This window comes from Psammomys obesus, unplaced genomic scaffold, assembly GCF_907164565.1.
Source record: "Psammomys obesus unplaced genomic scaffold, mPsaObe1.curated_primary_1811, whole genome shotgun sequence".
Taxonomy (NCBI): Eukaryota; Metazoa; Chordata; class Mammalia; order Rodentia; family Muridae; genus Psammomys; species Psammomys obesus.
The window spans coordinates 1,264,098-1,291,744 of record NW_026596129.1 but is presented as its reverse complement, the minus strand read 5'-3'; the positions used below and the strand labels follow the sequence as shown (position 1 = coordinate 1,291,744).

At 37.1% G+C, this 27,647-nt stretch overlaps 1 protein-coding gene across 1 annotated transcript in view; it reads left to right on the top strand.

The window, feature by feature from the left end:
* Positions 1-27,647, top strand: part of Tmlhe (trimethyllysine hydroxylase, epsilon) — a 56,691-nt gene that overhangs the window by 14,660 nt on the left and 14,384 nt on the right. Inside the window, exons 3-5 of the mRNA XM_055591877.1 lie at positions 8,458-8,634; positions 17,661-17,940; positions 19,827-19,946. Coding sequence (XP_055447852.1) covers positions 8,458-8,634; positions 17,661-17,940; positions 19,827-19,946 — 577 coding nt within the window. The remainder of the gene's footprint in view (positions 1-8,457; positions 8,635-17,660; positions 17,941-19,826; positions 19,947-27,647) is intronic.

Below are 27,647 nucleotides of genomic sequence, written 5' to 3'. Positions count from 1 at the left end.
TAAGAATGAGTTTACAGTTGTTGTTCTTCATATGCCTCTATGGAAAAACATTTTTTTTGTCACATGTGGCTTTTACTATATTATAGTAAAAATGAGCAATCAGAAGGAACTAAACTGTTTTAGTTTATGTACCATAGTTCTGAGATTGAGAATTCTTGAAATAGCCTATAGACCATCCCAACTATTATTCAAAAGTTTTTCATAAAAACCTTAAACTCTGATGACTAGGGGAAGGGGATCAGGGGTAAGACTGAGGGAAGGTGGGACTGGGAGGAGACAAGGGAGGGGGCTACAATTGGGATATAACGTGAATAAATTATAAAAAGAAACATTGAACCATCAATGTTTATACCTTCTGTCAATAGATATGCATGTGAATTGGGTCACAATAATATTAATACTGTATAAAGGTCTACAGTGATTTTTACTTTCTCATTTTCTCATGTCTTTATACCTGCATGAGGCTTAATTTTCTTCCAGGGACAAGTACAAAACCCTTGCAATTATCCATCTCTCCTCAGTGGGCACACAGCCTAGCCTAAGTGTCCATCTTTCCAAACACAAAATGCTTGTTGGAGCTTTTCAAGACCCTTTAATTATCTCATTCACTGGATCATCTTGTTAGATTTCTTTTAGTGTATTGCTTGCCTACACAAAACCCAGGGAGTGGGCTTCTCTGAACTCTTTTCCAAATCAAGTTAGTTCACTTTAACAGCATAGTTGCTGGTTTTCTTGTCTACTCTTATAGAAATACTGATAGTAGAGCTAGAGTCAGAATAAGGAATGTTTAAAACAGACCACATGTTCCTACTTTTATTACTTAAAATTCAATATTTTTCTTGAATAAATGTTTATTTTTAAAATAAATTTTATTGTGTATATTTAATGTATATAACATGATATTGAGATGCATGTAGACAAAAAATGATTGTTTATTAATAAAATTAACATTTTATTCTCTCAAACAGTTATTTTGTGTACAAGCACAGCTATAATAGTCTCATATAAAAAAATTCCAACTACAGTACACTATTATTAACTATACAAAGTATAGTTAACTATACCCTCCACATTGTACATTAGATTTATAGTCTTCATCATCTTACTACTCTGCTACTTTGTATCTTATGATCTATATTTTATATTTCCTCCCAGTTGTCTTTTTCCCAGTAACTACTACTTTATTCTCTATCTCTGTATAGTTGATTTTTTTTAATTTTCCATATATATATGTGAAATAATACCATATTTTCTGTTCTGTATTTGATTTATTTCATTAAGCAATATGTCCTGCAGAGCCATTTATGTTGTGGTGTCCTGACCCACAGGACTGTCAGCATGGACCCTGGAGCAAGGAGTGGGAATGGGATGGAACAAGAGACAATAAGAATGGAGACAAGACAGTATTCTAATCAAGTCTTGTTTAATGCTCTTTAGGTTTCAGCTTATAAGGGGTAAGAATGGGCAATTCGGGGGGAGGAACTAGTTTCAGGAACTAGTTTCAGTGAAAGCAGCAAAGCAGAATGTTCTCAAAGTGGGAGGAAAGTTCTCAGGTAAGCAGGAGGAAAGTTCCCAAGCTATACCTGCCAAATCTAAACAGTTGAGCAAACGTCTAAAGAACAAAGAACACCTCTGGTCCAGGGGTGAAAAAATCACCATGCCGTGCTAAGCACACTGTGCTTCATGGATTTGAAGCAGACTAGAATCAAGCAGCCATTTTATGGCTCCACACATTGTGGCAAATGGCAAGATTTTCTTAGTTGTCTGTCTGTCTGTTTGTCTGTCTGTCTGTCTGGCTATCATTTTAAAGACATTTTCTCTTCTTTGATTCTATACTTTGAAGTCCAAGATTATCTAGTACTTATTATGTAGCCTGTATTGGCCTCAAACTCAAGATCCTCCTATCTCAGCTGCCTGAGTGCTAGGATTACAGACCCATGCCTTAGGAAGTTAGCTATGATGAAGATGAGAAGCCAAAGTTGGAGGCGGTGAGGGCCTAGCTAACTGTGATGACTAGCTTTATGTCAACTTGTCACAAGGTAGAATAATCAGAGAGGAGGGAACCTTAATTGAGAAAATGCTTTCATAAGATCAGGCCATAGCCAAGCCTGAAGGTCATTTTCTTAATTAATGATTAATGGTGGAGGGCCCAGCCCTTTGGTGATCCTGTGGTCCTGGATTCTATAAGAAAGTAGGCTGAGCAAGCCATGGGGAGCAAACCAGTAAAGAAGCACCCCTCCATGGCCTCTGCACCAGCTCCTGTTTCCAACTTACTGCTCTGTTTGAGATTCTGTTCTGATGTCCTTTAATGATGAACAGTAGAAGTAAGCCAAATAAACCGTTTCCTTCCCAAGTTGCTTAGGTCATGGTGTTCCCTCACAACCATGATAACCCTAAGACAAAAATTGAAACCAAGAATGAAATATTGCTGGTGACAGACCTGACCATGTAGTCTTTGGGAGGATTGTAAAAGGACTTTGGAACTTTGTGTTAGAAAAGTCATTGAGTTTGAGAGCACAGTAGGCTATTCTGCAGAAGCTTGGAAGTTAAGAATGTTGAGGGCAGTATAGATAATGGAGTCCTGGCTTGTCAAGTTTCAGAGAGAAGCAAAGATTCTCAGGCCATTTGTGTAAAGAAACTGTGATGTTTGGTCAGCTGCAGCTGAAGAATCAGCTGTGAGTAACAAGAGCCCAAATCCACTAAAGTAAAATCTTTGCTTTTCTGGGACAATAGATGATGGTCAGTTGAGGCCGAAGAATCAGTTATGATTAAGAAAAGACCAGTGTCATTGAAGTTAAGTCTTCTGGGAAGTGTGATCACAGGATCCACACATGGAAGCTGTGTTCCAGAGGAGGCCAAGGTTTTACCTTGTGATGGCAGCTAAACTTGGTAGTGTAAGAGCCACCAAGATGGTACTGATTTTGAAGCCATGGGGAGTAGGAGAGGGTCATGGAGAGTAGCTGAGGCCTGGCACTGTACGGCAGCTCTGGGGAGAGCCCAAGAGAGGTTGCTGGTGAAAATGCAAGCCAGTTTCAGCAAGAGACACCAGCATTTTTGATATGCCACTACCATGAGGTGACCATCACCAAAAGCAGCAGTGGTGGAGTGGAGCCAGCCAGAGCCTAGAAATACAGCTATATGTGCTGCAGAGAGAAGAGCTGGAAAAGTGACCCCAAGCCCTTTGGAGAAGGCCAGAAGATCATGAGTGGATCCCAGGCATTGGAATGAATTATTTATACTGTTGCAGTTTAGTAGGGATTTTGGGGGTGAGTGTACGTCATTGACTGGGGCTGAGGTGCTGAGAATTCTTCATTTGTATGAATATGAATTTTAGGTGCTTGCTGGACATGTTCTCACAAGGAGAGAAGAAGAAGTTTAACCTGAAATCTGGCCACCAGGCTATTTAACCACCTCAAGAGTAGCAGAGGTGGGAGTGGTAAGGCGATACATACCAGAACATGCAGGCCGAGGGAAGGGAGGGGACAGTCCTACTCCTGCCAGTCTCAAGATGAAATTTTTGGGGTTTGGACACATCTCATCCTCGAGCCCCACAAATTTGGAATTTTACAGAGACTTTGGATTAGAAAAGTAACTGGATATTTTAGAGACCGAAATTTTAAGTGTTTAATTTTTTAAAGTTTGTGAAACTTTTAAAATTTGAACTGTTTATATTAATGTGTATTGGGGATGAACAAGAAAGGAAAGGTTATGGCTTAGCAGTGATAAGTGTATAATTGGATCATATGGTAGGTTTTTTTTTTTTTTTTTACATTTTGAGAATTATCTATACTGATTTCCAGAGTGGCTGCAGTAGTTTGCAATTCTACCAACAGTGAATGAGATTTTCCCTTTCCCTGTGTCCTCACCAGCAATTGTTGTTGGTTGTTTTGTTGTCCTTTGCAATTCTGACCCAGTAAGATGAAATGCCAAAGTTAATTTAATTTTAATTTCCCTAATTGCTCGAAAAGGTGAATACTGTTCGAGATATTTCTTAACCATTTTTTCCCAAAACTCTCTGTTTACCTTTTGACCTACAATGGTGTCCTGCCTGCAAGATATTCTAATGCAATTGGGGCCCAAAGCTTGTGAGAGTAACCAACCAATATCTGATTTGACTTAAGGTCCATTCCACAAGATGGAACCCATAGCCAACACTGCTTGGGTGATCAAAAATCAGAGACTAGATAGTCCAGGGCCCTGGGGTAAAACCAAACATTACTGTTCTACTGAAAGAATGTAGCAATAAAATGACTCCTAATGACATTCTGCTACATTCTGCACCTTGCTCAGTCATCATCAGAAAAGCTTAGTCTTGCAGAAAATGGAAACAAATACAGAGACCACCTGTTAGACATTATACAGAGTGTGAGAGACCTTGGAACACTCAGCTCTAAATGAGATCTCTCTATCAAATATCTTCCCTCATGGTTCAAAGAATCCTGTGGAAGAGGAGGCAGAAAGAATTTAAGAGCCAGAGGGGATGGAGGATAGCAAGAAAACAAGTCCCTCTAAATCAACATGATCCAAACACATATGAACTCAAAAAGACTGAGACAGCACAGATCCTGCATGGGTCTGCACCATGGCTTCCTTGGAGAAGAGGAGAGAGCAATAGTGTAACAGCCAGAGGAGATGAAGGACACCAAGGCAACAAATAAGGCCTTCTAAATCAACAACACTGACACATATATGAAGTCACAGAGAATGCAGCAGCATGCACAGGGCTGCATGTAGCTACACCAGATGAAGGCCTACGACTGAAAGGAGAAGTGGACACATGCCCCCTATTCCTAACCTCAAAGCAGTTTCCAATTGATAACCACTTACAAATAAGAAATTAGTTTTCTCCAAGGGAGTCTTACTGGGGAAACAGAATACGCAAGCATAGGCTACATGCCCAGCATTAGATGGCCAACAGAAAATGACCTCAATGGCATCTTTGGAGGTTATTTGTCTCATAAAGTGATGTCAAGGTATTTCCTTTTTTAGAAAAAGTTATCTTTTATTTTTATTTAATATTATATATGTATGTATATTTTCTTCTCTATTTTTACGCTACAGGTCATTTGTGTGCGTGCGTGCGTGTGTGTGTGTGTGTGTGTGTGTGTGTGTGTATGTATAAAATGGCTTCCAGTTTAATGTTTTTATGGGATTTCTGAGTGTAGAAACAAATGGGTCTCTTTGTCTATATCCATTTATTGTGCCTTTTCTTGGACTCTTTTCCTTCTGTTTGTTTTGTCCTATTCTGATGTGTTAGTCTTTGTTTTTAATCATTTTATTTATTATTATTATCCCTTACAAGCCTGTTTGTTTTCTAATGAGAGAAAGGGAATAGATCTGGATGGGAGTGATGGTGTGGAGGAACTGGGGGGAGTAGTGCAAGAGGTAAGCATAATCAGGATATATTATGTGGAAAAAAAATCTATTTTCAATCAATAGGGGAAAGGCTAGAAAACAGAAACTAGGAGTATTGGGGAGTCAAGATGTGGGGAGACAAAGTGAGAAAGAAAGTGCAGAAGTATGCCATGCTCAGAGCCCAGCAGCTTTCCTCTACTCTACTAGGAAAGACTGGGTTCTTGTGCGCTCTTTCTCTCATTCTCTCTCTCTCTGTCTCTTTACTTAGTTCTTATAACTTCAAGCTCATTGGAGTGGGCTTTGTACTTCTTCACCAAAAGATGTATTGTTTTTCAAAGCTTTTCATGACAGAACCTGCCGTAGGTAATTGGGATCACAACAGAGAGAGTGGGGATTGAGAAAGAGAAAGGTCAAGAGAAAGAGACAGAAAAATTAAGATCGATTGGAGAGGGCTTTCAGTCAGTACTGAAAAAAGCCTCGAGTTTATTTTCCAATTCCTTTTTAACGACAATTCAAACACAGTTCACCTTGGTCCAAGGACAGTGTTCATGAAACAGTTAAGCTTGTTTTCAAAGACCACATTCCTGTATGGGAGACACCGTCCAAAGTCTCACAGACAAGTTAAAGAAACTTGGCAAAAACTCCTGCTTATTTCTGTTTCAAGGTAAAGGCTAAAACATATTTTTCACTGAATAATCTAAAACAAAGCAAGCTTGACAGACAAGCAGCTATCCACAGCTTGAGAAAGAACTTTGGCTTCCCATATTTTCATTATTTAATTTTAATACATTTTAATTAAAATAGATTGTCTCATTTTCCCCTCCTCTTTTCTCCCTTCAGGTACTCCTAGGGGTCTTCCCTCCAACTCCTGTCTTGTCCCCCATTCTCAAATTGAGAATTTCATTATTACTATTACATAACATACCTATTTATGTATGTGTATGCACACATATATAAATATAACCCTGAAAAAAATCTTCTCTGTTCATATCCATGACCCATTTTTTTTTAACTTGGGTTCTTTATTTTCTTGACTTTTTCAGTTCTTTCCATATTCTGGGTATTAATCCTCTGTGAGATGTATAGGTGGCAAAAATTCTCCCTCATTCAGTGTGATTTTTCTTTATTTGATTAATTATTTCTTTGGTTATACAGAACGTTTTTATTTTGATGAGTTTTATATGGTGTGAGTGTATGTTTGTGTGCATGTGTGTATGAGTCTTTGTTGTATGTATTATGTGTGGTATGTGTGAGAGAGAAAGAGACAGAGACAGAGAGAGACAGAAAGAGACACAGAGAGAGAGAGAGAGAGAGAGAGAGAGAGAGAGAGAGAGAGAGAAAGAGAGTTCTAGAATGGTAATCCTGCCAGTATTGTTCCTTTTGCTCAGGATTGCTTTGACTGTCTGGGATCTTTTATGGTTCCATATGAATTTTAGGACTTCTTTTCCTCATAAAACTTCCTTGTCTATTGTTGACCTTAATTCCTGGGCAAATGGAGTCTTATCTAAAAATTCCTTTCCTACACCTATATTTTGTAGGGTACTATCTAAGTTTTCTTCTAGCAATTTCAGTGTTTCAGGTTTCATATTGAGGTCTTTGATACACTTGGAGTTAGATTATGTGCAGAGTGATAGATATGGGTCTAATGTCATTCTTCTACAGTGGTCACCTAGTTTTTCCAGCACCATTTTATTGAAGATGCTGTCTTTTCTGAAGAGTGTGATTTTTACCTCTTTGTCAAATATCAGATGGCTGTTGTTACATGTATTCATGTTGGAGTCTTCTTTTTTGTTCCATTGGTCTATATGTCGTGTGTTTGTGTGTGTGTGTGTGTGTATCTTTGTTGTGTTTATTACGTGTGGTATGTGTGAGAAAGAAAGAAAGAGAGAGAGAGAGAGAGAGAGAGAGAGAGAGAGAGAGAGAGGATTTGGAATGGAAATCCTTCCAGTATTGTTCTTTTTGCTCAGGATTGCTTTGACTATCTGGGATCTTAAATGGTTCCACATGAATTTTAGGAAGTTTTTCCTATTTTTATTAAGACTGTTGTGGGATTCTTATTGGAATTGTATTGAATCAATGAATTGGTTTTGTTACAATGGTCAGTTTCACAATATTGAGTTTACTAATCCATGAACATGGGGGAATCTTTCCATTTTCTGGTATCTTTTGCAATTTCTTAAAAAATTTAAAGTTTTCTCTGTGTATGTTTTAGCCTATCAGAAATTGACTTTTAAAACAATATTAAGAATTTTCTGTTCCCATACAATTTTTCCAATGTCATTTATAGAGAACTCAATTTTTCTTCTGCTGTTTTAAAATGACACCTTTTTCATATACCATATTTCCATGTACTTATGGGTCTAGTTGGAAATACCATTCTTTTTTCTTGATCTATTCTGTACTAATATATTTAAAACTAGAATTTTATAATGTACTTTTATAGCTGGTATCTCATACCTTCTTTTACAAAATTGTTAAACTTTATCATTTTTCAATGTGAGTTTTAGAATTACCTTTTCTAATATATGAAAATATCTAAGATATAGATTAGCATTACATGAAATGTGTACATTAATTTCTAGAAGAATTTGTTTCTTTCTAGTTTTGAGATTGCTTATCTGTGAACATGATATTTCTACATGTTGGTTTTCTTCAAGTCTTCTAGAATAGTATTAGAAATTTCTTCATATTGCTTCTCTACATTTTATTTCCAGACATATAGTTTCGTTGCTTATATAAATTTTACTTCATTTTTACTCTCTCTAAATAAGTAAAGTGTTGTGTAGGAAAGTCACTTACTTTCTGTTGATTCTAATTATTTGTAACTTCAACATAACAATAGAATTTCTTGAAGAGTTCAAAAATAGCTTGTTCACTCTCAGGTATATATCTGAGCTTTTCATACTATTATGTGTTCTATATACCAAAATCGTAGTGTTTCTATCATAGAAATTTTATAGTATTTTTAACAATTGACAAAGGGCTATCCTTTGTTATTCGTACTTTTTTGTTAGTAAAAGGCTTCTAGAAAAAAAAATGTTTTTGACTTTTGGTGTTTAGTTTTCTTAAACAAGTATTTGTTAAATCTGTTCTCTTCCCTAGAACTGCAATATGCTAGCACTGTAATGCGGTTTGATTATGTCTGGCTTCGAGACCACTGCCGCTCAGCATCATGCTATAATTCTAAGACTCACCAGCGGAGCCTGGACACTGCCAGTGTGGATTTATGTATCAAGCCACAGACCATTTGTCTGGATGAAACCACACTCTCTCTCACTTGTAAGTGTACAGGAGACTTGGATATCCTTCTAAAGAACAATAATTTTATTTAAAAATGGTTTGCTCTTTCTAATGTAGGGAATTTTTCTGTTAGTTTTCCCCCTTGCTTTGGGAGCAGTTTCAGTAACCGTTTAATTTTGTTATGTTACACCTAGCACCATACTTAATTTGAGACAGGATAATCTCTAACCTAAAACATTGCAACAATGTCTGCCTTTACCACTCTTTGTTTTGTTTTGCTTTGCTTTGCTTTGCTTTGCTTTGTGTTTTCTTTTTGAGACAAGGTCCTGTAACATATCAGTGTCTGTCCTTAAATTTACTACGTAGATCAGACTGGCCTCAAACTAGTGATTCTCCTGCCTCAGCATCCTGAGTGCTTTAGTTGCAGGTATAAGAATCAACATGCTCAGCAGAAAGTAGGAGATCTTACTTCCCTTGCTTAGACATACTCATACCTCCCTGGGAAACTCCTGTACCAGGAGACCAGATTGAATGGCTTCCTGAATACCACTACCCCTGCTGACGTCCTCCTGCACTTCCTGAAAAGCATGTTATAGGTACCAGTCACTGCCTCCTGTACCAGATTACCAGGATCCCAGGCTACATATTCCCTATAGCAAGAAGGGTACCAGGTTTTTCCTACTTAGCCCCACCCATATTGTCCAGGTACCTCTTGCACTAAGGAAAAAACCTGGGCCTCCCCTGCTTAGGTCTACCTGTATATCCAGGAGCCACCCTTCAGGCAAGGATCATGGGCTTCTGCATCACACCCACCTGTAGCTCCCAGGAATTTTGCTCCAGAAGTACAACCAGCACAAGCTTCTTTCAGAAAGAAGAGGATCTAGCTTAGCCTACTTGGGCCTACCACTGCAAAACTTCTTCTGCAAGCCCACAGAAGAAAATTATCATCTCTAACCTTCTCGTGAACATTATACATTTCCATACTAAAGGAGAAAGAGAAGTTTAAAAAGAAAGGCATAAAGGTAGAAAGGAAAAACAACCAATAAATTATTCAAGATGTGCAAGTCCCAGAATAGGAGAAAAAAAAATAAACGCACACCAAAAGACAAGACAGCATGTCTCCTCCACAAATTGACAATCATATAATGATGACACCTAAATGTAAGTGACCTCAAAAAACTTCCAGACAAAGAACATAAAAGAATAGTTATAGCTATGTTCAAACAACTCAAAGACATGAATGAAATTCAGAAGTCAACCCAATATACAAAAACATAATATAACAAAAAAAATTGATGAAAAAGCCAGGGTGAAATGATGGTAGAAATAAAATTTCAAAAAGTCAAAAATCTCAGTGGAAAACCCCGCCAACAGAATAGATCATGTAGAAAACAAAAGACTCAGGGATGGAAGAAAAATTAGAGAAATTAGATTACTCAGTAAAAGTCAGTGAGAAGTTTTTTTTAATTAATTTTTTTAATTTTCTTATTTTAGTTACAGTTTATTAACTTTGTATGCCAGCTGTAGCTCCCTCCTTTATTCCCTCCCAATCCCACCCTCCCTCCCTCATCATCTCCTCCCTGCCCCTTTCCAAGTACACTGATAAGGGAGGTGCTCCTCCCCTTCCATCTGACCCTAGCTTATCAGGTCTCTTCAGGACTGGCTGCAGTGTCTTCCTCTGTGGCCTAGCAAGGCTGTTCTTCCCTCCGGGAGGGGGGTGGTCAAAGAGCCAGCCATTGAGTTCATGTCAGAAACAGTCCCTGTTTTTCTTACTAGGGTACCCACTTGGATACTGAGCTGCCATGGGATATATCCAAGCAGGGGTTCTAGGTAATATCCATGCATGGTCCTTGAAAGACCCCTGTGCCCAGATATATTTGGTCCTTGTGGAGCTCCTGTCCTCTCCAGTTCATACTAACTCCCCCTTCTTTCATGATTCCCTGCGTTCTGCCCAAGATTTGGTTATGAGTCTCAACATCTGCTTTGATATACTGCTAGGTAGAGTCTTTCAGAGGCCCTCTGTGGTAGGGTCCTGTCCTGTTACTTGTTTTCTCCTACTTTCAATGTCCATCCCATTTGTCTTTCTAAGTGAGGATTGATCATCTTACCATGAGTCCTCTTTCTTGTTTATCTTCTTTAAGTGTACAGATTTTAGTATGTTTATCTTATCTTATAGGTCTAGTACCCACTTATAAGTGAGTATATACCGTGTGTGTCTTTCTGCTCCTGGGATGCATCACTCAGGATGATCTTTTCTAGATCTCACCATTTGCCTGCAAATTTCATGATTTCCTTGTTTTAAATTGCTGAGTAGTGTTCCATTGTGTAAAAATACCACAATTCCTGTATCCATTCCTCAGTTAAGGGACATCTGGGTTGTTTCCAGGTTCAGGCTATTACGAATAAAGCTGCTACAAACACGGTTAAGCAAATGTCCTTGTTGTGTACTTGAGCATCTTTTGGATATATGCCTAGGAGTGGTATAGCTGGATCTTGAGGAGTGGTATAGCTGGATCTTGATAATTCCTAATTGTCTGAGAAAACAAGATTGATTTCCAAAATGGTTGTATAAGTTTACATTCCCACCATCAGTGGAGGAGTGTTCCCCTTTCTCCACAACTACTCCAGTGCCGGAGTTTTTGATCTTAGCAATGAGAAGTTTTAAAATATATATATTAATAGGTAAGAACTAGAGGGACAGGGAGTTTGCTGTAAGCTTCTGTCTCCCAGTAATGTCAAAAGCTACATCCATAAAGTCTCACCAACATGGCTGCCTAAACATGAGCTAAACAAGAACAGCAATAGATAAGTTGATATGGATGAAGGAAAAGCCCAGGAGGCCTTAACCCTACACAAAGAACTACAGGCAACTAAGGAGTGGTGAAAGTGGGAGAAGTAATCTTCACCACAGAGTACACCAACTGTTTATACCATTTATACCAAATCGTCAGCCCTGAAAACATACATACAAGTAACACTATACAGACTAAGCATGTTATATTTATGTATGTAGAGAAAAACACATACAAAAACAATTAATGAAAAAGAGGCCTTAAATTTGTGTATGTGTTGGGGGGGGTGTTAATGTGTTGAAAGGTTTGGAGTAAGGAAAGGATATAAATATATCATAATAAAAAATAAAAGGAATTTTAAAAAATATCTAAGAATGTGGCCTGGAGAGATGGATCAGTATGTAAGAGCAGTTGCTGATTTTGCAGAGGATGTAATTTGGTTCTAAGCACCCATATGCCTGCTTCCAACCATCTGTAACTCCAGTTCTGGGGACTCCAGAGCCCTATTTTGTCCTCTGTGGGCACCAAGCATACACACACACACACACACACAGAGAGAGAGAGAGAGAGAGAGAGAGAGAGAGAACACTTGCTTTCATGTTGACAAAACATTTATACACATAATAAATATATATTTTATACATATGTACAAATATACATACATATATGTAATCATACATACATATACAAATACATATATGTAATCAGAAACTGGGAAAGCTCTAGAATACCATTTAAAAAACCCTAACCTTTGAATTATGGTCACAGAAAAATACATAGCCAAAGCATAAATAATAGAAGAAAACCATATAAAACTACTGTTAAACCTGCAACCACAAATTAAATCAACACAGTGATAGAAGATGACTTTAATACTTCACTCACAAATAGACAGGTCAAATGAAAAAGAAAGAAAGAAAGAAAGGAAGGAAGGAAGGAAGAAAGAAAGAAAGAAAGAAAGAAAGAAAGAAAGAAAGAAAGAAAGAAAGAGAGAAAGAGAAAGAGAGAAAGAGAAAGGAAGGAAGGAAGGAAGGAAGGAAGGAAGGAAGGAAGGAAGGAAAGAAAGAAAGAAAGAAAGAAAGAAAGAAAGAAAGAAAGAAAGAGAGGGAGGGAGAAACTCTGCAGCTAATTGTCATAAAATAAACATAAAATCAAAAAGAACAGACTTTACAAAACATTCCAATCAAACACTAAAGAGTATATCTTCTTTTCAGCAGCCCATGCAACTCTCTCCAAAACTGTATTTACTAGGATACAAAGTAAGTCTCAACAAATACAGGAAAATTAAACCACAGTGGAATAAAGGTAGATATCAAGAGCAACAGAAACTACAGAAAGTTCACAAAATCATGGAGACTAAACAACACAACTCTACTGAATGATAACTGGGTAAAGGAAAAATCAAGCAGGAAATGTTAAAATCCCTAGAACTGAATGAAAGTGAAAATACAATATAACAAAGTCTTGAGACACAATGAAGGCAATTCTAAGAAGAAAGTTTACAGCACTTAGTGCTTACGTCAAAAAATTTAGGGATCTCAAATTAATAATTTAATTATGCACTTCAAACCTTGGAAAAACAAAATGAAACTACACCCCAAAATAGTAGATAAGAAGTGATAAGCAAAATCATGGATGAAATAGAAGCAGAAAAAAAAAAATAGAATCAATGAAACAAAGAGTTGTTTTTTTTTTTTTAAAGATTAACATTTAACAAATCTTTAACCAAATCAGCTAAAAGAGAGATGAGCCATAAATTAATAGGAGTAGGGATAATTAAAAAGGAGATAATACATCAAAGACTGGGAAAATTTAGAGAATCATAAGGATATAGTATAAAACTTATATTCAGCTGAGCTCAGTGGTGCACACCTGTAATCCCAGCACTTGGAGAAGGAGAGGCAGGGGGATCTCTGAGTTCAAGATCAGCCTGGTCTACCAAGTGAGTCCAAGATAGCCCAGACTACACAGAGAAATTCTGTCTCAAAAATAAACAAGCAAACAAACAAAAGTTCCTTTATATTCCAGAAATTTGGAAAATCTAAAAGAAATAGATTAATTTCTAAATGCATATAACTTCCAAACTTAAATTTACATGAAATAAACAATTTAAACAGACCTATAACAAGCAATTAAAATAAAGACTGTCATTAAAAATATCCCAACTATTAAAAAAAGCAGTCTAGGAACAGATGAATTCAGGACAAACTCTACCAGACCTTCAAAGAACACCAATACTCTTCAAATAATTGAATGGAAGGAACATTTCCAGATTATTTTTATGAAACCACTAAAAACTGAAAACCAAGCCAGATAAAGATCCAATTTTTTTAAATTGGTATGGATTTTATAAAAATTCAAAGTTACATTTACAATATATATGATTCAACCCTGGTTCAAACTATTTTTTTTTTAAATTTACTCTTGTTCCTTGTTGGGAACTTTCTCTTTTATTTATTTTTTATTTTTATTAATTATACTTTATTCACTTTGTATCCCCCCATAAGCCCCTCCCTCTTCACCTCCCAACCCACCCCTTTCTTCACGCATGCCCCTCCCCAAGTCCACTGATAGGCGAGGTCCTCCTCTCCTTCCTTCTGATCTTAGTCTATCAGATCTCATCAGGAGTGGCTGCATTGTCATCTTCTGTGACCTGGTAAGGCTGTTCCCCCCTCGGGGGGAGGTGATCAAAGAGCAGGCCAATCAGATTATGTCAGAGGCAGTCCTTCTTCCCATTAGTATGTAACCCACTTGGACACTAAGCTGCCATGGGCTACATCTGTGCAGGGGTTCTAGGTTATCTCCATGCATGTACTTGGTTGGAGTATGAGTCTCTGGGAAGTTTAAAAAAAATAGGATACAGAGCTAAACAGAGAATTCTCAACAGAGGAATATAGAATGACCGAGCAACACTTAAAGAAATGCTCAACATCCTTAGTCATCAGGGAGATGCAAATCAAAACAACCCTGAGATTTCACCTTACACACATCAGAATGGCTAAGATCAAAAATTCAAGTGACAACACTTGCTGGAGGGGATGTGGAGAAAAGGGAACCCTTCTCCATTGCTGGTGGAAATGTGAACTTGTACAACCACTTTGGAAATCAGTCTGGTGCTTTCTCAGAAAACTGGGAATAGACATACCCCAAGACTCAGCTATACCACTCCTGGGCATACACTGGAAAGATGCTCTACCATAGAACAAAGACTTTTGCTCAGCCATGTTCATAGCAGCTTTATTTGTAATAGTCAGAAACTGGAAACAACCTAGATGTCCCTCAACCGAAGAATGGATGAAGAATGTATGTTACATTTTACACAATGTAATACTATGCATCCATTAAAAAAAGGAAATAAAAAAATCCAAAAATTTATAGACCAATCCCTCTGATGAACACGGATACAAAAATTCTCAAAAAAATACTTGTGAAATGAATTTAAGAGCATAAGAAATGATCATCCATCATGATCAAGTGGGTTTCATCCCAGACACGCAGGTATGTTTCAGCATACATAAGTCAGTAAATGTAATTTGCCATAGGAATAGATTCAGGGACAGAAACCACATGATCATTTTATTAGATGCAGAAAAGAACTTTGAGAGAAATACAACATCTATTCATGATAAAGGTCCTAGAGAGGGTCATAATTCAAGGGATGTATCTCAAATTAATAAAGGAAATACACAAGTTAAAAGCCAGCATCACACTGACCAAAATAAATACATAAACAAACAAACCTCCAAGTTTTTCGACTAAAATAAAAAACAAGACAAAGATGCCCACTCTCTTGACTCCTGTTTAATATAGAACTTAAAGTCTTAGCTAGAACAACAAAATAAGAAGAAAAAGTGGATACAACTAGTAAAAGAATTCAAACATCCTTATTTGCATATGATAGGATAGGATATGAGGTGATATGCATAAAAGATCTTAAAGGTTCCAAAAGAAAACTCCTACAGCTAATAAACACATTCAGCTAAGTTGCATAGTACAAAATTAAAAAGTAGCCATCCTCTATACTACATCTGACCAAGGAAGACTTATATAATGAAAACATCAAGACACTTGAAAAAGGAAAAGAAATAGATACTAGAAGATGGAAAGATGTCTTGGGCTTATGGATTGATATTGTGAAATGGCCATCCTATCAAAAGCAATCTACATATTCCATACAACCCCATCAAAATTCCAGTGCCATTCTTCACAAAAATTGAATGATAAATGTCAGTAATCATACAGAAGCACAAAAGATCTAGGACAGCCAAAATAATCCTAAAGAATAAAAACACTGCTAGATTTATCACCATCCGTGATTATCAATTTATAGTACAGAGCTACAGTACTAAAAACATGTTACTAGTATATAAATAGACATATTGGAGCTGGAGAGGTATGTCAGTTGTTAAGATCACAAGCTGCTCTTGAATAGAATTCATTTTAAGTTTTTTTTTAAGTTTACAAGTAAATTTACTTTAGGTGAATTTAAGTTTACAACAGCCTATAACTCAAGCTCCAGAAGATCCAATGCCGCTGACTTCCAAGGGCAGCTGCACTCAACATGCACGTATCAATATAGCTAGGAGATGGAAACAGACTAGAATCTATCAGCTAATATATGATAATTAAAATGTGGAATATATGTACAAAAGAATATTATTCAGTTGTAAAGAAAAGTAAAAACTGGTGGATGGATGAAGCTAGAAATTATCGTTCTGACAGGTAACTCAGACTCAGAAAGACAAACACTGAATATTCTCATTGTGAGGATGCTTTGAATGTTTAGACATGTTTAGACATTGGAGTGCCAGAGAAGTCAAAAAACTAGTAAAGGGACATGAGAGTGGAGAATTTCAAGGGTGTGTGTGATAGATATCAGGTAGTATGAAGGGAGAAAGGGGAACAGAAGAACAGAAAGGCTTAAATGGAATTGGCGGATAGGAGAGCAGGGTAAATGTCATTTACAGAGATAACTGACATTTGACAAAAGCCATGTGGAAATTGATTACTGTGGAAGCTTCCTAAAATACATAGTAAAAAACCATTAAAAAGAGTTTAGTGTTACTCTATAGCAGAGGGAACAAAGCTTGTCTCACCCAGTATAGGCTATCAAGTAAAAACTAAAGTGCCTACTAGGTAAACTATTTTACAGTGATTGTTTAATGGAAGAGAAGCAATGGGCTAAAGTGTTCATTCTTTTGGTCAATCCTTCAGCTATGTCAGCATATTAAAGTGCTTAGCTGAAACCCTTCAGCTTTGTCTTGTAATCTATGAATATGGGAGAATTTGCAGTCTTCTAGAGGACATCTTTCTCTGTCTCTCACACACACAACTGAGAGTCCAAATGTATACTAGGTTCAACTATTCACAGAACTCATCATGATAGATGTGTGCTTCCAGAGTACGTGATATTACTAGGTAAACTTATATTTTGAGAGTTGGATAGCATTTACAAATGTAAACTCTCTTTCTCCATTTCTGCTGATCTTTTCATATTCCTCTTCATCAAATGTTATACACATTAATTGTAAAACTTTGACAGACACAATTTAAGGCTTTGAGACCCACAACTGGTCAGCATACAAATCTAAACAAAGTGGAATTCTTAACTCCAAATAGGACATCTACATCACATGCACATGTACACACACACATATATATGAAGACTCAGGAATCATTTATGAAGGGGGGCAGAAAGATGGTAAGAGCCAGAGATAATAGATTGCAGCAAAACAGTAGTTTCTTGACACAACAAGGACATTGCACACAGAATTCACACTGGTTGTGACTGTTTGCCCACAATTAAGCCAGCCAAAAGTCCCAGGATGGATGAGATAGGAACTCATGAAGTCCCATTAATACCTGGGGAACTATTAGCAATTGTTAGCTGCTGGGGGAGGGATGGATGAGGTAGGAACTCATGAAGTCCCATTCATACCTGGGGAACTATTAGCAATTGTTAGCTGCTGGGGGAGGGAGAGACAGTTTTCTTCAGGAATAGGGCCATTTGAGAGACTACCCATGCCCAAGTTCATGGTCCTATGCCCGTACATGTACAGTAATACTAAGTAGACTCAGGGTAAAGTGTTGAGCAAGAGGAAATGGAAAAGAGGGAATGGGAGGTGGATTTGATCAAAATATATGCATCTATGAAAGTATCATATAATTAAAATGTAAAACTAATGTTGAAAAAAGAATGAACATTTTTAAATAACAAATAATTGTAAGTATTTCTAAATTTTATTTTAATGCCTTTTTTTTCCTCCTTAAAAGGGCCAGATGGTCATATGACTAGATATGATCTGGATTGGCTGGTAAAAAATAGCTATGAAGGGCAGAAACAAAAGGTTATCCAACCTAGAATATTATGGAATGCGGAACTCTACCTGAAAGCCCAAATTCCATCTGTTGATTTCCAGAGTTTCTTAGAAACAAATGAGGGACTGAAGAAGTTTCTGCAGAACTTTCTGCTGTATGGAATTGCATTTGTAGAAAATGTCCCTCCCAGTCAAGAGCACACAGAAAAGTTGGCAGAAAGGATCAGCTTAATCAGGTAATTACTAATTTTCTGAAATTCACAGTAACTAATTTCTAGGACATGAGCACCAATTAAAAGATATAAGAACTAGCTCATGGAACATTTACCTCAGATGCATCAGGCCCAGGTTCAATCTCCATTACTGACATGCCCCCAAAGTAATTTCTCTGTACCTCACTCCCTCTCTCCTCACCTCTCTTTCTTCCTCTCCCTCTCCTCTCTGTCATTACTTCTTCCCTGTATTGTATTCTGTTCAAAGGGGGCTTAATTGTTCTGTATTTTTCAAAAATAGGTTGATGTCCCTGGGAGGACTGCTTTTTTTTCTGAGGAGAGGAGTGTGTGGAGGTGGATCTGGGGAAGAAGGGCAGTGTGGGGATAGTGGGGAGAGACTCGGGGAAGGAGAGGTAGGGGGAATAGTAGTTAGGGTGTAATACATGAGAAAAGAATCAAAAGGGGGGGTGGTGGAAAATCACCTCATTTTCATCTTTTTAGATTTTTAACTTTCAATCATAAATTGGTTGTTGCTGCTTTATTCAATACCTTGTATTGCATTTAATTAAAATATTCACAACCTGTATTTTATTTTGGTCTTAACATTAACCCTTTTTATTTGTTTTATTCTCAGTTCTACTGCTAAGCACCTGAGGCTAAGATGTAGTCAGTGACTTTTCTAGGATTACTGTAACAGTAAGCAATAGTATAAATATTTAAATATCTCAGGTTTCCTGATCCTAAATATAGTATTACTGTCATTACTATTCTTCATTTCTTACTGACATATAAATTGATCTTCCATAGCATTAAATGTGACAAAGACTTACTTCTTTGCTAATAGTATTCATGGAGATAACCTACAACCCCTGCTCAGATGTAGCCCATGGCAGTTCAGTATCCAAGTGGGTTACATAGTAATGGGAACAGGGACTGCCTCTGACATGAACTGATTGGCCTGCTCTTTGATCACCTCCCCCTGAGGGGAGAGCAGCCTTACCAGGCCACAGAAGATGTCAATGCAGCCACTCCTGATGTGATCTGATAGACTAAGAGCAGAAGGAAGGAGAGGAGGAACTCCCCTATCAGTAGACTTGGGGAAGGGCATGTGTGGAGAAGGGGGAGGGAAGGTAGGATTAGGAGGGGAGGAAGGAGAGTTTTATAGGGGGATACAAAGTGAATAAAGTGTAATTAATAAAAATTAAAATAAAAAGTAAAATAAAACTTATGTGTAACTAGTTCACTGTGTTACTCAAAGTATGCTGCCTGTTTGACAGTGCTGGGAGAGCATAATCAGCATTTATGAGCCATTCAATTTGAAGCATAATCACAAAGCTCTCAAATAAAGGAAACTGCTGCTAAGCAAGCAACTGAGAAAGTTTGGAAACTTTCATTTCAATAGGAGAAGCATTTGCATTTGAATAATGAATAATATATAAACAATATGGACACTCTTCCATCACCCTTGGTTATTACATTATCTAATATATTAGAAAAGGATTATTCGTTAAATATGAATATTAATTCATATTTATGAATATGAAAGATGGTAGTCGTTATATAAATTAAAATTGTCACTTACTACAAGTAGCCACATCGTTTCTATAAAAGGAAAGTAAACATAAGGAATAGCTTTGAATGAGGAGACTATTAAAGGTCATGTAAACAATTTGCAGTGATCCTTGAGATTTCATAATGTCAAATGTTTTGTTTTTAGTTTGTGTTTTTAGAATGTCCATTGGTGACAGAATTTTCAAGACTGGTAATTTTAACCATTAATTTTTCCTTATAGATGGCAATCTGTAACAACAATAACTATTATATATATTAAGTGAAAACGATGAATGAATGTCTAATAGTTTTTAATAGTTACAAATGTCTAATAGTTTTTTCTTAATTTTATTTGGCAGAGAAACCATCTATGGAAGGATGTGGTATTTCACTTCAGATTTTTCCAGAGGTGACACTGCATACACCAACTTAGCTTTAGATAGGCACACTGACACTACCTACTTTCAAGAGCCCTGTGGGTAAGTATCTTAAACTTTTCTAGTGTAGTGTCTGTCCTTCTACTTGATGATCTTGAATAGTTTCTTAATCATTTTCTATTTTATTTCAATGAAGGTTATAACTACTTACTGTGGACTTACATGAGTGTATCTCTGTTTGCCCCTGGAAGCATACTCATTTTGAAATATATTCTAGTTCAATCTCCATTAAACTTTTAGGAATAACACATGTATTTAAAATGTAACACCTATACATGTGGTGTATGTGGGAAGAGACGGACCCTGGCTTTACACTGGGCTGCTTTGTCCTAGAACTAGAACTCACTATGTAGCCTAGCTTTGAATAGTCCTCCTGCCTAAGTATTCCAAGCTGCTACACAGGGCTACAATATTTTCTCAAAGTAACTACAACTCACCAAAAAAGTTAGTTAACTATAAACTTTTTTTATAAAATTACATTTTGGTGGGACCAGGCATGGTGGCACAGGCCTTTAATTTTACCACTCAGGAGGTAGAAGTAGGTGGAACTTACTTAGTTCAAAGACAATCTGGGCTATACAGTAAGAATTTATCTTTTAAAAATTTACATTTTCCAGGGAACAGGACAGGAGCCTACCACATAGGGCTTCTGAAAGACTCTACCCAGCAGTGTATCAAAGCATATGCCAAGACTCATAACCAAACTTTGGGCAGAGTGCAGAGAATCTTATGAAAGAAGGGGAAGATAGTAAGACCTGGAGAGGGCAGGAGCACCACAAGGAGAGCAACAAAACTAAAATATCTGGGCCCAGGGGTCTTTTCTGAGACTGATACTCCAGCCAAGGACCACTCATGGAGATGGCCTGGAACCCCTACACAGATGTAGCCCATGGCAGCTCAGTGTCCAAGTGGGTTCCATAGTAATGGGAACAGAGACTGTCTCTGACAGGAACTTATCACCTCCCCCTGATGGGGGAGCAAGCAGCCTTACTAGGCCACAGAGGAAGACAATGCAGCCACTCCTGATGAGACCTGATAGATTAGGATCAGAGGGAAGGAGAGGAGGACCTCTCCTATCAGTGGACTGAGGGAGGGACATAGGTGGGGAAGAGGGAGAAAGGGTGGGATTGGGAGGGGAGGAGAGAGGGAAGTACAGGGGGGATACAAAGTGAATAAACTGTAATTAATAAAAATTAATATAAATTAAAAAAGAAAAAAATACATTTTCTTGATTTTATTTTATTTAGTTATTATATTATAGCAAAGAATCATTCCTATAAACATTGCTGTTAGTAGCATGATATTAAGAAGACTCTGAATCTTACAAAAAAGGAGAAATAGCTGAAAAATAACTTTTTTTCATAGTAAATCAGTAACTATTGAGGCCCTGATGTCATATACTATATTCAGATTCCCTACTGTTTGCTACTTAATAGAGGCTTCTGTGGCTGTTACTTTGTGGTTGTTGATCTTGCTTCTGCATACAGATTATGAGGCTGAGACAATGATATTACTAAAATGATTTACATGTACACCTGGAGTTAAAAAGATAGTAGGAAGCCAGGCATGGTATCTCATGCCTTTAATCCCAGCATTCAAGGAGGCAGAGGCAGGTGAATTGCTCTGCGTTTGTGACTAGCCTGGTCTACAAGTAAGTTCAGGACAGCCAAGGTTACACAGATAAATCCCGTCTAAAAAAAAAAAAAAAAAGTGTGGTTCTCCTCCTGCCTGGGGAGCTCTTTCTCACCAGCCCAGGAAGGCAGGAGGGGCAGGAGACAAGGCTCAGAGCCTGGAAGGCCTGCCAAAATGACAGAGATCAGACTCTCTGGGAACCATTTCAGGGAGCAGTTTCAACATTAATTCCAGAGAAGAAAGGCTCTATAGCCCTTAAGGAGTGGATGGGGATGTTGCAAGGTTATTTGTATATATTGGTTAAAACTAGGCACTTCACAGATGCTTGATTTCCATTAAATAAACAGCATACTCCTATCATATGAATGGGAACACAGTACCTAATTATTATATAGGAGTGGGAAGGGGAGAGCTAGCAGGGAGCTGTGCCAAAGACTATACATATATCAAATGTGGTTAGGGGCATCTCTGTCTAAAGACACTCTTCCAGATGAAGTCAGGCAGAGAGCAGGGGAGGGAGTCTTGCACCTTAAAGGGAAGCTAAGAATGGCTATCAGATTTGGGAGGACTGAAACCTCAAACAGCAGGTTCCTTCCAACAAGATACTAGAAGATGATGGTACCCAGCTGAATACCGTTGCATTGGTTTATTTGAAGAATTTGTATCTTAAGAATATTTTGGGCCAATGAAATGAGTCAGCTAATTAAGACACTTGTCACCAAACCTGATGACCTGACATCAGTTCCTGGGATATCCATGTTGTGGACTAGGAGAACCAACCCCTTACAAGTTTTCTTCTAGTCTCCATACATGGCATGCACATGTGAGCACATTCTATAACCAACACCAGAAATAAACAACTACGTTTACCTTTGACCTTTCTAGTCAATTGTAAAAATTGAGTACATTTGCAGGATAATGATAGTAGTGAATAGTTAAGGCTGTGACATCAACTAGACCTTGATGTGCAATCCACTCTGAATATGAATTATTAGTTTTTTGTTATTGAGCATATTAAGTTAAACTCTCCAAGCTTCCATATCTTCATCTGTAAAATGAGATCAGCAATGGAATATATCCGTTAATATTGATAAGAGTTTAAATGATGAAATAAATTTAAATCACTTAACATTCTGCTCAGTACATACTAAGTATTCAGTATTAGTTGTGATTACCACTTTAGTCATTGTAATCACCACTATCATCTTCATTATTACATGCCTATCTTTTCTAAAGCCACCTTTGCTCTGGGTTGTCATCTTTTCTTCATCTGGAGATTCTCCTCTATCTTTAGCCTTCCCATATCTGCTGACTTCCTATCAGTCAGCATTTTATTAATTCTCTACTTTTGTATAGTTGTTTAGACTCTGTATTCGTGTGTGTGTGTGTGTTTATATCCTTTTATAGTTAAGGTTTTTTTTAAAAAAAACTATATTTAATACCTTTTAAAAATTATTATTAGCATACATTAAATATAAGGAGAGATCTCATTATAATAGTTCTATACAGGTTTGTAATTTATTTTTATCATATCCATCCCTTATGTTGGTCTTACTCATCTACACTCTCCTCTCCCTTTCTGTTTTATTATCCCTAGTAGGCCCCCTTTTGGTTTCACGTCTTTTTTTTCTCCTTATCTACTTCATGTTCAATAAAACATATAATAGTTGTTTTGTGGTGCTGACTTACTTTCCATAACATGTTGATCTCTAGTTCCTTGTTGGAGGAAATATGTTATTGGGAGTGGAATTTGAGGCTTTAAAAAGCCTAGCCATTCCTAGTTATCTAATTCTCTCTCTCTCTCTCTCTCTCTCTCTCTCTCTCTCTCTTATTCTCTCTCAGTGTGTGTGTGTGTGTGTGTGTGTGTATGTGTGTTGTGTTTGTGCATCAAGATGTACACATACACACACGAACACACCTGGATATAGAGGTACAACCTGCTCAGTTGTCTGTTGTTATTTGTATGTATGTAACAGGACTAGCCAACCACTTAGTATTGGATAAGCCAATTAAGTGGCTCATCCCTGAAGAAAACTATTTCACCTGCTCTCAGCATTATTTAATTGCCTATACATCTTTATTTAGGTTTAGGACCCTGTGAGATTTCTCTCTTCCATGTTAGCATGTCTAATGTTTTACTTCTTTGGGTCTTATTTAGGAAGCCATATTGTTGAGGCATCATGAGCAAAGTTTTCCTGTGAATAAGAAGGAGACACAACATAGGAGGCACAATCTCAGAGCAGACTTCTTGGTCTTCTGACTCTTTCAGTTTTTCTGCCTCCTCTCCTTTCTGCAATGTTGCCTGAGCCTTAGGTGCATGAGTTGTATTGTGTATGTATCAACTGGGATTGGGCAACCCATGAAAACTTTTCTTTGCTTTTTGACTGGTTGTGCTTTTCTGTAATAGTTTCTATCTTTCGCAAAGAGAAGTTTTCTTTTGGTTTGTTTTTGTTTTGTAATAAGGTGAGAGCTACACTTATCTGTGGGTGTGCGGATAAATATTTAGAATGCAGTTAGGAATTATGTTGGTTTAGTAAAGGGGTGATAATAGGTTCTCCTCTAAGATCCATGACCGCAATAACCTTGGGTATTTGATGAGATTTCTGGTGCCAGGCATGATTTCCATCCTGTTGAGCAGACCTTAAATATAATTAGAAAGCTGGTGGTTACGACTAAGATGTAAGTGTCACTATTGCACCCTTAAGGTTATTGTGCCATCATGGCCATCCTTATGTTTCATGGGTCTAACAACATCATAAAACATTGACTCCCTCCCTTGAAAGTTGCCATAGCACCTTCTTGTGTCTGAAGTACGTAGTATCTTAAGCAGTAGGGACCTATTCTCAACCTCAGGGTGGCAACTAAAGGCAGAAGTAATAGCCTATATTTTGTTGGGAGTCTCTTGGAATCCCCTGACAACTCCAAAAGAGGGGTTTCTCATGCCTGGTACTGGGGTTTTTATTAGTCACTCTCTTTTGGGAGTAATATTGTTATCCCAAATGGGATAACTTCATTTAAACTGTATTTTTATGTGTACACATAGATTTACATGTGCTATATGTTATTTTAGGTGAATAAATAACAGTATGATTATGTATGGCCTTTAAATTTTGTTTTTCTTTTATTTTTACATAATTTCTCCCTTCCCTTTCCTTCCTCCAACCCCATACATATTTGCCATTCATTTTCTTTCAAATTCATGGCCCCGTTTTTCATTAGTAATTGTTGCATGCATATATGTATATTCATGTATATCCCTAAATAAGTCCTTCTCAGTCTGTACAATGTTACTTGTATGTATGTTTTCTGGGCTGACCATTTGGTACTGGATAACCAATTGATGTTTCAGACATTTATTTATTTTACCCTCTCTTTCATCCTTCCTCCACAATTAAACCTTCCCTCTGTCTTACCCCATTCCCCCAACTTGAAATCACTTGCACCTTGCTAATCCCCTAGAGTTATATCTATAATCTTGCCAAAAAAAAAAAAATTCAAATGGATCAAAAACCCCAATGTGAAACCTGAAACTCTGAAACTGCTAAAGAAAATAAAACATAGGCAGTACCCTACAAGATATAGGTGTATGTAAGGAATTTCTGAATAGCACTTCCTATGCCCAGGAATTAAGGCCAACAATTGACAAGTGGGAGCTCATAAAACTAAAACACTTCTGCACAGCTAAATAAGCAATCAATTAAGTAAAAAGGAAATGTCAGGATGGGAGAAAATGTTTACCAGCTATACATCTGACAGATGATTAATATTGAGAATATATACAGAATTCAAAAAACACTCAAGAAAAGAAATCGAGTTTTAAAAGTGCATGGGGCTATAGAACTGAACAGAGATTTTCAAAAAAAAAATAAATAAATAAATAAAAATGGCTAGGAAATATCTCAAAAAAATGTTTGTCTTCTGTTTTAGAGCTTCTGCTATTCTGATAAAACACCATGACCAAAAGTAACTTGAAAATGAAAGGGTTTATTTCATCTTACAGCTTGTAGTTCACTAGCCAGGGAAATCAGGGCAGGAACTCAGTACAAGAACCTGGAAGCAGGAACTGATGAAGAGGTCATGGATGAGTGCTACTTACTGGCTTGCTCCTCCTTGCTTTCTCAGATTGTTTTCTTATACACCCCAGGACCTGCCTACCCTGGAGTAGCACCACCCATGGTGGTCTAGGCCCTCCCACATGAAGCATTAATCAAGAAAATTCCCCTGCAGGTTTGCCTACAGACCAATTCTACAGGGATTTTTTTCAATTGAGAGTTCCTCTCCTCAGATCATTCTAGGTTATGTCACAACATAAAACTAACCAGAATTTAAGGAAATGTGAATTTAGGAAAACTTTAAGATTTCATCTAACTCCAGTCAGAATAGCCAAGGTCAACAAAACAACTCACAACAAATGCTAGAGAGAATGTAGGGAGAAAGTAACCCCCATTTACTCTTAGTGAAATTACAAAGTGATCCAGTCTCTCTGAAATGAGTGTGAAGAATCCTGAAAAAGCTTAAAATGAATCTACCATAGGACCCAGCTGTACTACTCCTTGACATATATCCAGAGGACTCAACTTGCTGCTCCACTGATACTTGCTCAGCCATGTTCATTGCATGCTCTATTCACAATAGCTAGGAAATGGAAACAACCTAAATGTCCTTTAAGCAAAGAATAGCTAACAAAAATGTGATAAATATATACAGTAGAATACTATTAAACTATAAAGAAAAATGAATTAATGAAATTATAGGTAAATGGATGGTTGTTGTAATCATTTGTTGTAATAGTTAATTAATATTTACTATTGATATATCTTTTTGTAAAGCTGCTGTTAATCCTAACCAGCTGTATAACCAAATCACCACACAGAGACTATGATTTATTTAGTTAACCTAGAGCACAATGCTGGGCATAGTTACTCCATCCTAAACCTCCAAGCCCTCATAGTTTCCTACCATTCAGATTTCACCCATTATACTTGCTTTTTGTGAAATCTTAGGTCCGGTTCATTCTCCACGTTGTTCCAAGAACTCTTCTATCACTCTCTCTCCCAGATTCTCTGCCTCCCACTCCTTCCTCTCCTTGCTCAACATTGTGGCTGGTTGTTTTATTTTAGTATGTTTACACAAAGTTGAAACAGGTGATGCTTAGAATAAGTATCACAATACAATGCCCGATTGAAACCAGAGGGTGGGGGAGAGAAATCAGCATTTGAATGAACAAGAGTAAGGTGTATACATTTTAAAAGAGCAAAGAATAGATAATGAAAATGTGATAAATATATACAGTGGAATACTATTAAACTATAAAGAAAAATGAATTAATGAAATTATAGGTAAATAGATGGTAATAGAAAATACTACACTGATTGAGGTAACCCAAACCCAGAAAAATAGACCCCCACATGTTTTCTCCTATCTGTGGTTCTTAACTCCAAATCTTCAGCTATGACTATATAACTCCTGGAATAACCGCAGAAACCTGGAATGTAAAAAGGAGGACATGGGGTGGGGGATGCTAGTGAGAGTAATAGCAGGACATAAGTGCTATTAATTTTATTTCTCATCATAAACTTCAAATTTCTGCTTCAGTTTTTCAGACTATTAGTAGTCACCTTCTAGAACATTTTCTCTTTTAACATATTCAAACATACATGTTTCAATCATTTCAGCATACCAGTGAACTGAACAACTTCTTCAAACCATCATTATCATCTCATCACATGTCTACCTACATTCTATTAGTAAACAGCACTATCATCTTTAATGTTGCCCAAGTTAGAAACTTATAATTACTCTCAATTCTTGCCTATACTTCATCCTGTACATGGTTTTTCAAGTTACTTTATCATCTTTGTTCCCACCACACTTTAGTACTGTGGCATATTCAACTTTTTAAATGATTTTCTTTCTACGAAGCAAAATTAGAGTTTATTAAGGAAAGATGGGGATTTTTTGTTGGTGGTAGGTATTTTCCATTTCCATTAAGATTAAAACAGTACAACTTTCTATGAGAGAAGAACAATTGGGAAATGGGATTTCTTTCTTCATGAAAATTGCCAAAGTAGGTTTAGAAATCATTTCTGATATAATATACTAAAATCTTAA